Raw genomic sequence first — 13,256 nt, forward strand, 5'->3', positions numbered from 1 at the left:
TATTGTAAGTAATGCTGCAGTGAACATGGGAATACAGATATCTTTCTGAGTTAGTGTTTCCATTTCCTTAGGATCGACACCCAAAAGTGGAGTTGCTGAGTCATATGGTAATTCTGTTTAATTTTTTGAGGAACCTCCTTCCATACTGTTTCCCACAGTGAGTGCAACAATTTACTTTCCCACCAACAGTGCACAAGGGTTCTCTATTCTCCAATTCTTATCAACACTTATTGTTTCTTACCTTTTTGATAATAGCCATTCTAGTGGGTGTGAGATGATACCTAACTGTGGTTTTGATTTGCATTTCCCCAATGATTAGTGATGTTGAACATCTTTTCACATACCTGGTGTCATCTGTATGTTTTCTTGAAAGAACGTCTGTATTTTCTGCCCCATTTTTCAATTGGATCTTTCTTTCTTGCTTGCTTTCTCTCTTTCTTTCCTTTCTTCCTTCTTTCTTTCTTTCTCTTTTCTTTTTGCTATTGTATTGTCTGAGTTCTTTATACATTCTTGGATATTAACCCTCTATCAGATTCATGATTTGCAAACACCTTTGGTAGATTGCCTTTTCATTTTGTTGATTGTTTCATATGCTGTGCAGAAGATTTTTAGTTTGATGTAATCTCATTTGTTTATTTTTGCTTCTGTTATCTTTGCTTTTTATGTCAAATCCAAAGTCATTGGTAAAAACCGATGTCAAACAGCTTACTACATATGTTTCCTTGTAGGAGTTTTGTGGTTTCAGGTTTTATGTTCTTCATTTTGAGTTAATTTTTGTGTAAGATGTAAGATAGTGGTCCAGTTTCATTCTTTCGCACATGGCTATCCAGTTTTCCCAACACCATTTATTGAAGAGACTCTGTCTCTTTCCCCATTGTACATCCTTGGCTCCTTTGACATAAGTTAATTGACCATGGATGCATGGGTTTATTTCTGGGCTCCCTATTCTGTTCTGTTGTTTTTTTTTATTGATTGATAGAAGCTCTTTGTTTACTAAGGAAAAAGTTCCTGTGTGTAATAAATGCTGTGAATTTTTTTGCAGTTTATTATTTGCCTTTTTACCTTTCTGAGCATTTTTTTCCAAACAGAATTTGATGAATTTCACTGTTTTTAGTGTATTTATCTTTTCCCTTGTGATTTTGGTTTTATGTCTTGCTTATAAGACATTATACTTAAAGACTAAAAACAAACTCACAGGAAGACGTAAATATGTTGATGTGAAGGATTGAAAGAGAAGTGAAAAATTTAGTTTGATAGGCCACGGTTCTTTAGACGGTTGATGGAGGGGATTGAGATCTAGAAATTGATAGAATTTACACAGGAAGATAAATCATCTTGTTTTGTCACAGGAGGGAGAGAGGAAAGGATGTGTGCAGATATGGGTGGGATTGCAATTTCATATAGGAAGGTGATGCCTTCTGTGCTCTTTCTGAAGAGGCAGGAGACATCTGTGGAAGGTGGTGGGGCAAGTGTAGTTTAGCTTGAAGGGAGCTGAGAAGGTTCCGGAGAATCATGTCAGAAACAGAGAGTGAACTACCGGGGGAAACAGAATTGGTGACCTGAGGAGAGACCAGGGAGAGGGAACACTGAAGACGCCCAGACTTTTTCCAGTAATCTTCTGAAGGCTGGTGAGCATGGCAGGAAGGTCAGTCTCTTAGCATGAGGCTTTGCTATCCTTCCATCATTTGTTTCTGATTTTATTCCCTTATGGTTGGAGTATAGTGACTCTTTAGAGTTTTTTGAGGTTTCTTTTATGGATTAGCATATGGACTATATTTGTTCTTGGATGTATTCTTCATTTGTTTGGTATAGAATTTAAATAGGTATAAAATAGCTTGAGTGTACATTAGTGGTTCAGATCTTTGAGAGGAGCGTGTCAAAGGCTGTGATATAGGCTTAGGTGGAAGCAGGTGGCAGTGAGAACACAAAGCTTGCAACCCTTAGGGTGAGTGCGTGGGCCCTGTGTGAGTCATGCAGAGGTGGGTGGTGAGTGGCAACTTTCCTGTGCTGTGCGCTGCACCCTGTAGATAAGGTAACAGCGGGTTGTAGGGTTGAGGTGGTTTACCCAGTCACTTAGCTACTAAATAGCAGAACCAGCATTTGTACCCAGATCTTCTGCTGTATCTTTTCTGCTTATTGGCAGTAGGTGATAGGTTACCGCTATCTTCTAGTGTGCTCCTTAAGCTTACCATCTGCACGACTGAAAATACCATGTGATTGGATCCTTAAAAAAACCCATTAGAGAAGTCATCATTCTAGTTTACGAATTTCCCAAGATGGAAATAACATGACAAATCTTACAGTTGGCCACTAGGGAAACTTAGGTTCAGATTTTCAAGCCTTTGTCTAGTGTTCAGTGTGTGCATTTTCGGGGTTGGGCGTGTATCGGAGTCCTGGCAGGAAACAGTTCCCATCAGATGTTTCAGATGAAGACCAAATCAAGAGATGACAAGAGAGATATGGGCAGGACGGGCCTAAGGCAGCACATGAGGGGTGGAAGGCCAAGGGAGGAGCCCGGAGAGAGCTGGCCTGTGGCACGAGGGCCTGCTGACGCCTGGAGGGGTGCAGCTCTGCCAGACACAGGCTGAGCCGGGAGGGAACGACCCGAGTTCTCTCTCCCTGCCTCCTGCCTCCTGCCTCCTGCAAATAGAGCTTCCTGGGCGCAGAGCAGGAAGGAGGAGGCACTTGGGGGAGGGGAGCACAGGGAGAGTGGCTGAGGAGGATGCCAGCTCCAGGAAGGACGCCGGGTGGAGCTCTCCAAGATAAGGACAGATTACAGGGAATTAAAACATTTGAAAGGAAATTTAATGGAACTGAAAAATAGGGTAAATTGTGAGAAACGTAAATCATGTGTGCTCCTTCTAAATAGTCTTACAGTTCTCCACTCAATCTTCTGATCTTCCCCTTAAAATGCAGATTTTTAAATCCCTTAAAATAATTTCAATAATTTTTGGACGACTAAAATTTTAGTACAAGAAAATTAGCTTGCCTCGCCAAGTGAAAATACTTGGAGTAGATAATATCATCTAGATAGGTTATATCTAACTTTTATTATTAGAGAAGTACCTATTTTGTTTATCAATTTATGTAGAGTATCACCAGGAACCTGTGATCTCAGATTTTGAGGATCTTCTCTGTTGGTACTATAACAGTATCATCTACTAAATATTGCCATAAAATATAAATTATATATGTAATTGTAATTCCGGGAGGGGAAGTCCCGGAGCAAAATACCTTTGAAATTGAAATCAGCCAAAGGGAGAAATAAAGTTTAAAACCCGTTGATTGCTTACGAGCAGTCATACTGCATCTCTCTCTCCTGCTGCGGTAGAAGCCAGTGAAAGCTCCCCCCAACCTCTCCAGTCCAGATAAGCCCTCGCTAAGCCCTCGCTTGCCCATCTCATTACCATTAATATGGAGATGGACTACCCTTCTCCATCCCTGGGGAACACCTGTTGATATGGAGATGCACTAAAGCTAGGTGAGAGATTCTGGAAATATTGCAGTTTTACCCACAGTAATATATAATGTAATAATATTTGTCAGAATACTTTTTCAAAAATATGTTGTGTTTCAACAATATGTGTTGTTTTCAAAAATACGTTGCATCTGAGTGGGTAGAAGATAGGACAAAGTGCAATTTTTCTTTTCAGTGTTAAGTTCTTCATTTATTCAGCATATGTTGACTATATCATGTGGATAGTACTAGGAGTAGGTCCCAGACTATTCACACGAAATGTGTTGTAAAGAATTATGAATTACTACGACACTCCCAGTTATTCAGAATATTCCTTTCAAAATATTTCTAATACCTAGAATATACTTAGAGATTATTAGATTGTGTGTTAAGTTTTCCAATTGGAAGCTATTCCAAGATTATTTCAGAGCATAATGCTTTTTTCTGGCAAATTGGGAACAGAATAACCCATGTACAGAATGGTTCATGTATGATATTAAAATAAGACAAATTAAGAGATTTTTGGCAGGAGTGGAATCTGTTTTCAATTGAGATATAAGAATAGATGGGAGTTAGCATGCGGAGAAACACGGGGAAGGCATCCGGCCTGCCGAATCGAAGCAAAGAAGATCCTTTTGCCTAAACTGTGGTGGACGTTCTTCTGGAAGGAGCAGGCTGGAGTCAGGTGCTGCGTTTATAGAGAAAACCAGGACAGGAAAGTGAGAGAGTTTCTGAGAAATGTTGGAGTGGGTCCACAGATAAAAACACAAAAGCATTGTGTAGTAGATCCTGACATCAGCTTTTGGGAGTTTTCCAAAACACGGACTGCGTGACCTTCTCTTTCTGCTTTTACTGTCTCGAAATAATCTCGGCTCTGGCTCACCTTGCTTTTTACGCAGCTGCCTGGAGCCCAGACAGAGTCTTCTAAGTGGAACAAAACTCGGATGTTATTCGGGCTGATGATAGTATCTGGCAAGGAGAAGTCCCATTTGGTTTCCTCCTTGGAGCCCCCTGCCCTTCTGTGCTGCTTGGGCCCTAACCGCCTCCCTGACCTGCTGTGTGGCTGCAGGTGGGAGCGATCCTCCGTCCCGCCAGGCTTCCTTCCCGGGTGCCCTGTGTTCCTGGAGCCTGGGTGTTCCTATTTCTTCTGCGGAGGTTTGTGTGAGACCCTATGTGTATGAAATGTCAGTTTTCCATTTTCACACTAGCTGGAAAGACTGGGTGGATTAGACTGGAAATCATTATCCCTCATTCTAGTCTTTATCCATTGTTTGTGACCTGTTCACCTCCACTGTCTCACCCTCATGGCCCCCCGAGACATCTGTAGGATCTTTACGTCCCTACTGTCTGAAATTTCAGGATTGTGATTGGTGTGGGTCTTGCTGCCCGCAGTGTGCCGAGCTCTCTGCCCTCCCAGTCTACAAACCAAGTCCCAGATCTGAGACAAATCTTTGCATTATTTCTTAGACAACGTCCTCTCTTCTTTCTCTATTTTTTTTTCTAGAATTCCTTTTTGTCAGATATTGGACCTTTTTTGTTAATCCTGTAATTTTCTTATATTTTCCATCTTTTATTGTTGCTGTTTATTTGCTCTATTTTCTGGAACATTTCCTCAATATTATCTTCTAAACATTTTTCTGAAATTTTATTTTTGCTGCCATGTTTTAAATATTTCAGAGTACTCTCTCTTATGTTCTTAATGGTCCTTTTTAAAAATTACATTCTGTCCTTGGTTTACAGTTTTAATAGTTTATATCATTTTCCCCAGCATATTAATTGTATTGATAACTGTTTTATTTTGAAGTTTTCCTTTTGTGGTCTGTAGCCTCTGTTTCCTCTGAGTTTTTCTCCCGTCCTTTGTATCTGTGCTCTGGTCTCCAACTTTAATATTGGAAGTTTTTTTTTTTTCTTTCAAATTTCTATTGCTTCTTGGCTGTCAGTTCATTTTTAGAGTCTTTTCAGATACTAACAAGCTGAGTGAAGGCCCCATCTAAATGGGGTTTTTAGTCGGTGTGCTCTGCTGTAAAGTGGTCTGACAGTGACCCAGTTTGGGAGGAGTACAAACATAAATGCCTTGTGATCTTTTTTTCTGCAGACTATTCAGTTACTCTAGAATATTTCTGATTTTCTTGCTGGGAATGAGCTCAGCTGTCAGTGGTTGGGGAACCCATTTGGGAGAGAGAGCGAAGATTACGTAGTCAGTAAACAGTGTAGGGCATGCAAATCCAGGGTGCGTGACTTCAGACACTCTCTCTGGGTGGGCCTCTCTGATTCTTGCTTCCCTTTCTGAAAACCTAAGTTGGGCTTCGTAGCCTTATTAACTAACTAACTAACTAATTAATTAATTAATTTTATTTTGGTATCATTAATGTACAATTACTTGAACAAAATTATGGTTACTAGACTCCCCCTATTATCAAGTCCCCACCATATACCCCATTACGGTCACTGTCCATCAGCGTAGTAAGATGCTATAGAGTCACTACTTGTCTTCTCTGTGCTATTCTGCCTTTCCTGTGTCCCCAGTCCCTTTCCCTTTGGCAACTGTTAGTCCATTCTTGGGTTCTGTGAGTCTGCTGCTGTTTTGATCCTTCAGTTTTTGCTTTGTTCTGCCTCCACAAATGAGTGAAATCGTTTGATACTTGTCTTTCTCCACCTGGCTTACTTCACTGAGCATAATACCCTCTAGTTCCATCCATGTTGTTGCAAATGGTAGGATTTGTTTTCTTCTTATGACTGAATAATATTCCATTGTGTATATGTACCACCTCTTCTTTATCCATTCACCTACTGATGGGCACTTAGGTTACTTCCATTTCTTGGCTATTGTAAATAGTGCTGCGTAAACATAGGGGTGCATATGTCTTTTTGAAACTGGGATCCTGCATTCTTAGGGTAAATTCCTGGAAGTGGGATTCCTGGGTCAAATGGTATTTCTATTTTGAGTTTTTTGAGGAACCTCCATACTGTTCCCACAATGGTTGAATTAATTTACATTCCCACCAGCAGTGTAGGAGGGTTCCCCTTTCTCCACAACCTTGCCAACATGTGTTGTTGTTTGTCTTTTGGATGATGGCCATCCTTACTGGTGTGAAGTGATATCTCATTGTGGTTTTAATTTGCATTTCTCTGATGATTAGCGATGTGGAGCATCTTTTCATGTGCCTGTTGGCCATCTGAATTTCTTCTTTGGAGAACTGTCTGTTCAGCTCCTCTGTCCATTTTTTAATTGGCTTGTTTGCTTTTTGTCTGTTGAGGTACGTGAGCTCTTTTTATAATTTGGATGTCAACCTCTTATCAGATATGTCATTTATGAATATATTCTCCCATACTGTAGGATGTCTTTTTGTTCTACTGATGGTGTCCTTTGCTGTACAAAAGCTTTTTAGTTTGATATAGTCCCATTTGTTTATTTTTGCTTTTGTTTCCCTTGCCCAGGAAGATATGTTCATGAAGAAGTTGCTCATGTCCAAGAGATTTTTGCCTATGTTTTTTTCTAAGAATTTTATGGTTTTATGACTTACATTCAGGTCTTTGATCCATTTTGAGTTTGCTTTTGTGTATGGGGTTAGACAATAATCCAGTTTCATTCTCTTGCATGTACCTGTCCAGTTTTGCCAACACCAGCTGTTGAAGAGGCTGTCATTTCTCCATTGTATATTCATGGCTTCTTTATTGTATATTAATTGACCATATATGCTTGGGTTTATATCTGGGCTCTCTAGTCTGTTCCATTGGTCTATGGGTCTGTTCTTGTGCCAGTACCAAATTGTCTTGATTACTGTGGCTTTGTAGTAGAGCTTGAAGTCAGGGAGCGTAATTCCCCCTGCTTTATTCTTCCTTCTCAGGATTGCTTTGGCCATTCGGGGTCTTTTGTGGTTCCATATGAATTTTAGAACTATTTCCTCTAGTTCATTGAAGAATGCTGTTGGTATTTTGATAGGGATTGCGTTGAATCTAGATTGCTTTAGGTAGGATGGCCATTTTGACAATATTAATTCTTCCTATCCATGAGCACAGGATGTGTTTCCATTTATTGGTATCTTCTTTAATTTCTCTCATGAGTGTCTTGTAGTTTTCAGAGTATAAGTCTTTCACTTCCTTGGTTAGGTTTATTCCTAGGTATTTTATTCTTTTTGATGCAATTGTGAATGGAATTGTTTTCCTGATTTCTCTTTCTTCTAGTTCATTGTTAGTGTATAGGGATGCAACAAATTTCTGTGTATTAAATTTGTATTCCACAATTTTACTGAATTCAGATAATAGATCTAGTAGTTTTGGAGTAGATTCTTTAGGGTTTTTTATGTACAATATCATGTCATCTACAAACAGGGACAGTTTGACTTCTTCCTTGCCAATCTGGATGCCTTTTATTTCTTTGTGTTGTCTGATTGCTGTGGCTAGGACCTCCAGAACTATGTTGAATAAAAGTGGGGAGAGTGGGCATCCTTGTCTTGTTCCCCATCTTAAAGGAAAAGCTTTCAGCTTCTCACTGTTAAGTATAATGTTTGTTCATAGCCTTTTTGCATTAAGTTTTTGTACTCAGTGTGTATGACAGCCCATCTTTGTCCTATAAATAGCAGAGTTAGAAACATTATATATATAATGATATTTAATTATTTCCATGTTAGAGATTTATAATTTGTTCTTAATTTACAGCTTTTTTCAAGGAGCAAACCTCCAAGGGGCCTGTATGTTTATGGAGATGTTGGTAAGTGTGTTAAAATAAGTTTTGAGGGGTTTGAACAATAAGTTTCCCAGCTTTCACTCAGGGATAACTTCCATTTCTATCCCTCTGTCTGCCTCCAGCAAGGGAATACGATGAGGCCAGGTGAAATAGAGGGAGACAAAAGTGGGGAGGAGGGCTGTCACCTCTTCTTACTTGTACCTCATGGGGGGCATGACTGCAGTACAAGGCAGGATTAGTTAGCACGTTAGAGGGCAGACATTATTGTAGGTATAGAGTGAGTTCATCTCAGGGAAGGAAATCATCTTTAGATAGGTTCTTAGATAAACAGTCTCATTGCTCAGTGATACTTGACTCAGCTTAATGTTTTCAGAAATAGGCTATTCTTTTATACTTTTAATTTCCACTAATATTTCTGCTCATAATCTCAACCTTTTTTCCTTGATTTAGTTATTATCTTTAGTTATTATGGATATTCTTAACACATGGTAACATGTCCTTGTTCTCCCGCTCCCATACATTAGACACAAAGACTCACATTTTCTTGGCAACCTTATGAGCTGTCGCTTACTTTCTAGATTTTTCCTAATCAATTACTATCTTCTTCCCTGACTTCATTCTCGTTGAAACTGTCAGCTTTCTGGTTTCTGTTTCCTTCAAATAAATCATCTTCTCCAAGCCTAAAGCTCTCCCTGGTCGCCTGCATTCACTGATGTCATGAAGGCAGCTCCTACGTTAGCTGACCTTATTGCTTGTTAATCAGTTCTTTTGTTGAAGTACTCAAAGTGCACGTTTACGTGTAATGATGTTAGTTTTGGTCCTCAGCTTGGGAGCTTCAGTGTCCCTGTAGTCATGACAAATCCGCATTGTGAGGATGTGGCAGCAGAGGTTATTATCTTAGCAAGAGTCTTAGGGCATGAAAAATAATAGTTGAATAACCAGTTATAGTGCCTTAAAGATCAAATTCTTCCCTTCTGGGTGCCCTGTCTTCTAATTTGCTTACTAGTGCTTCTAAATGCTATAGATTTAGTTGATCTGTAGCAGGCCCAATGGAAAGAACTGCGTTCCCAGGGCTGAATGACAAGAGATCGCCCCTGCAGAGTCTTCACATTCTCCGGACTTACAGGTTTAAAAACTGAAAGAAGCTCACATTTCAAAGTTGTTTTTCTTTGTTCGTTGCCTAATGGGTATTTTTGAGATCCTTGTATGCTTGCTTCTTCATTAAAAAATTTTTTTTTATTTTGGTATCGTTAATGTACAATTACTTGAACAACATTATGGTTACTAGACTCCCCCTATTATCATACACTTGCTTCTCATTTAGAAAGTGGTTTACACAGGCGCCTCATCAGCTTTGTGGCTGCACCGCTGGGCACCAATGGCGCAGCTCGTTCTGTCCTTGGCCTCTGTGGGGAACATTTACTTCCTGTACCTTTACTTTCATGCTTAGTCATTGCTGAGGCCAACCTGTCTGCTTCTCCTGACTCCTACCCCTCCCCGTAAATGGAGGTGGTTAGTAGCACAACTGTTCCTCCTTTGCCAAAGGACTTAACAAAAGCCTGTGAAGCTTGGTGGATTTTAGTTTGGAAAATTCAGGCTTAGTCTAATCAACTAAAGGGAGGTAGAGTAAATGTTATCTGAACGCTTGGAAGAATTAGAAAATAGCCTCAATGTTTCACAAGCTCTTACTCTTCACTATGTTCCTTTTTAGACTGGAAAAACAGGTATTTAATTTTGACGAGACTTGGAAAGAGATGTCTGTTTCGTAGCCCCCCTTTGCACTTCATATACCTGCTCTCAACTTGGGCTCTGTCGCGTCCACTCCACTGTACTCTGCTTCTTCGTAGACGTGTTGAGATGACTGACTCAGACGGAGCCTCAGTCCATGGGGCTCCATTTTATGCAGTTTATTACCTGTGTAGGTTTGTGTGTCCACCACCAGGTTCAAATTACTGAAGAATTTGTCACTACAAATATCCTTTGTACTGCGCATAATTTTCTAACCATACCTACTCACCCTCTGTTTCAAAGTTGTGGCAGCCACTGATCTGTTCTCCATTCCTAAGATCCTGTCATTTCAGAAATGGAAAAAGACACAGCTTTTTGAGGTTGGCTTTTTTTCACCCAGCCTAATTTCTTGGAGATTCAAGTTGTATGTGTATCTCTGGAAATTGCTGATCGTGTGTATAGCTTCCTGCGGGCCCTCCTTCACCTCACATTGTGGCGTACCATCCTACACGTAAGCAGCTAGTATGCAGCCACAGACGCCAGGTGTTTTGAGCTCCTTCTTGATGTAGCTTCCTCCTCTCTGACACTGTGCCTTGTAAATTGTGCCTGCGTCGGGCTCCTGGAGTTCTGATCTCAGTCCAGCTCAGCCAGACTTGAGTGTGGTGCATGGATGTCCCATTTCTGTGCAGTGATCTGGGACGGACCTCCAACTCCAAAGTGGGGGCGCTATAGGGCTTGTCTTGTCTCTTTTCTTCTCTCAGGGAAGTATTGCTTCTTTTCCAGTACCTGAAAACATTAGATGTGTAGGCATCAGCCAGTTTGCTAGTTGTTTATGTTGGGGTGGCAAGTCAAGAGCCAATTACTGTCATGTCTCTCAAAGGTTGTCATTTTCCTGATACATGCTGCTAAGCCTCTCTTACTGAAGGTTATACAAATGTTCACACACGTTATCTTCTGGTCTTTCATGTATTTTAGCACTCTGGGTTCATCTGGAATTAATTTTGGTGTGAAATGTGAGGTAGGGATTTAGTTTTATTTTTTGCAAATGGCTGAGCATTTATCTTTAGCATTTATTAATTTTTCATATACATGGTTGCTATCTATACTTACGCCTACTTAATGGTTTAGTTGAATTTTTTTAAAAATCCAATATCACTCAAATGTAATTTCTCTAATTTTATAATATACTTGTGTTATATAGTTCCTCTTCGTTTCTTCCTTGCCTCCCCCATTATTACTTGTTGTTTCTTTTGTCTTTTTTTTATTGATGTACAGTCTTATATTAGTTTCAAGTATACAACACAATGGTTCACTAGTTACCCATATTATTAAATCCTCACCCCCACTGGTACAGCTATCTGTCAACATAGAAAGATGTTACAGAGTCATTGGCTGTTTTCTCCATGCTGTACCACCATCCCTGTGACCAACCTACTTTACGATTGAGAATTTTTGTGCCCCTTTATCCCCGTCCCCCTCCCCACCCAGCCACCCCAAACCCTCTCTTGTTGTAACCACTAGTCACTCTCAGTGTGTATGAGTCTACTGCTGTGATGTTTATTCTATTTTGCTTTGTTTTTATACTCCACAAATAAGTGAAATCATATGGCATTTGTCTTTCTCTTCCTGACTTATTTCGCTTAGACCCATCCATGTGGTTGCAAATGGCTGGATTTCTTTTCATTTTATGGGTGAATAATATTCCATTTTGTATATGTAGCACATCTTCTTTATCCATTCATCTATTGATGGACACTTAGTTTGCTTCCATATCTTGGCTATTGTAAATAGTGCTGTGATAAACATAAGAGTGCATATATCTTTTCAAATAAGGGAATTAATTTTCTTCTGGTAAAGTCCTACAAGTGGAATTATTGGGTCTAATGGTGAATTACATTAACTATTGTTTATCTGAAAATTGTTTAATCCCTGCTTCAAATTTAAATGATAATCTTGTGGGGTAGAGGATTCTCGGTTGGAGGTCCTTCTGTTTCATTGCATTAAATATATCATGACACTCCCTTCTGGCTGAAAGTTTCTGCTGAGAAGTCTGCTGATACCCTGAAGGGGTTTCTTTTATAAGTAATCTTTGTTATCTCTCTGGCTGCTTTCAATACCCTCTCCTTATCCTTAATCTCTGCCATTTTAATTATTATATGTCTTGGTGGTGTCTTCCTGGGGTTCCTTTTGTTAGGGGCTTTCTGTGCTTCCATGACTGAGTGTCTACTTCCTTCCCCAGTTTGGAAAAGTTTTCAACAATTATTTCCTCAAAGACTTTCTATCCCTTTGTCTCTCTCTTCTCCTTCTGGTACCCCTATTATACAAATATTATTTCATTTGGATTGGGCACACGGCCCTCTTAAAATTCTTTCATTCCAAGAGAGACTTTTTTTCTCTCTGCTCCTCAACTTTGTTGTATTCCTGTTCTCTAATTTCCATCTCATCGATTGTCTCCTCTACTTGCAGCAATGTTACTCATTCCTTCCATTTTATGTTTCATTTCAGTTACTGTAGTCGTCAGCTCTTGTATCTCTTTGTTGAAGTCCTCCCTGAGATCTTTAATACATTTCTGCATATCAGTGAGCATATTTATGACTTTCACTTTGAAATCTTTATCAAGAAGATTGGTGATGTCTGTTTCATTTAGCCCTCTTGCTGGTGCCTTATCCTGTAGTTTTGTTTGGAACATATTCCTCTACTTTCTCATTTTGTCAGGGTCTTTGTTTCATCCTCTGTATTAGATGGATCTGCTATGCTTCCTGATCTAGAGTAATGGCTTTATGAATAAGGCATCCTGTGGTGCTCAGAAGCCTAGGACTCCCTCTCTAGTGCCTGCATCTTTGCTGTGGAGCCCCAGTTGCTGTTGGTGGGCAATGCACCTATTGCATTTCTGTCTGTCTGCCAGCCGTAGTTCATCTTGGTCTGCTGAGGCTGTGTTTTGCCTCAGCTGGGCAAATGTGATCAGAGCAGTGCTTCTGCTGGGATCTTGTGGGCAGGGCTGCCCTCTGGCTGCTCTGCAGTGATGATGGGGCTGCTGGGTTAACAGGGTGGGCGGGGTGGTTGCAGGGAGTTGGAAAATGTCAGGGTGCATGGGCTTGCAGCAAAGGCAAGTCACCCAGTTGCAGATACCTTGGGTGCTTTGCCGTGGCAGCAAGTTGAGCAGTGGGAGGGTGCGCGGGCTTGCTGAAGCAGAGCAATGTGGGTGGTCATGGGGTGGGGGCGGGCCAGCGCTTAGCGGGCAGGTGGCTGTGCCGGCGGCAGAGGCAGCTGGTGGCACCTGTGGCTGCAGGCAGCGACTGCAGCAGCGAGTCCCTCTGGTGCCCCCTGGCAGCAGCGAGGTGTGCAGCACCTGGCGTGGCATCCGTGGGAGGACAGAGCTCTTGG

At 40.7% G+C, this 13,256-nt stretch overlaps 1 protein-coding gene across 1 annotated transcript in view; it reads left to right on the forward strand.

The window, feature by feature from the left end:
- AFG1L (AFG1 like ATPase) overlaps positions 1–13,256 on the forward strand; it is a 158,650-nt gene that overhangs the window by 26,958 nt on the left and 118,436 nt on the right. Inside the window, exon 3 of the mRNA XM_036902913.2 lies at positions 8,117–8,168. Within this exon, the coding sequence (XP_036758808.2) occupies positions 8,117–8,168 (52 nt within the window). The remainder of the gene's footprint in view (positions 1–8,116; positions 8,169–13,256) is intronic.

This window comes from Manis pentadactyla, chromosome 12, assembly GCF_030020395.1.
Source record: "Manis pentadactyla isolate mManPen7 chromosome 12, mManPen7.hap1, whole genome shotgun sequence".
NCBI classification, from domain to species: domain Eukaryota; kingdom Metazoa; phylum Chordata; class Mammalia; order Pholidota; family Manidae; genus Manis; species Manis pentadactyla.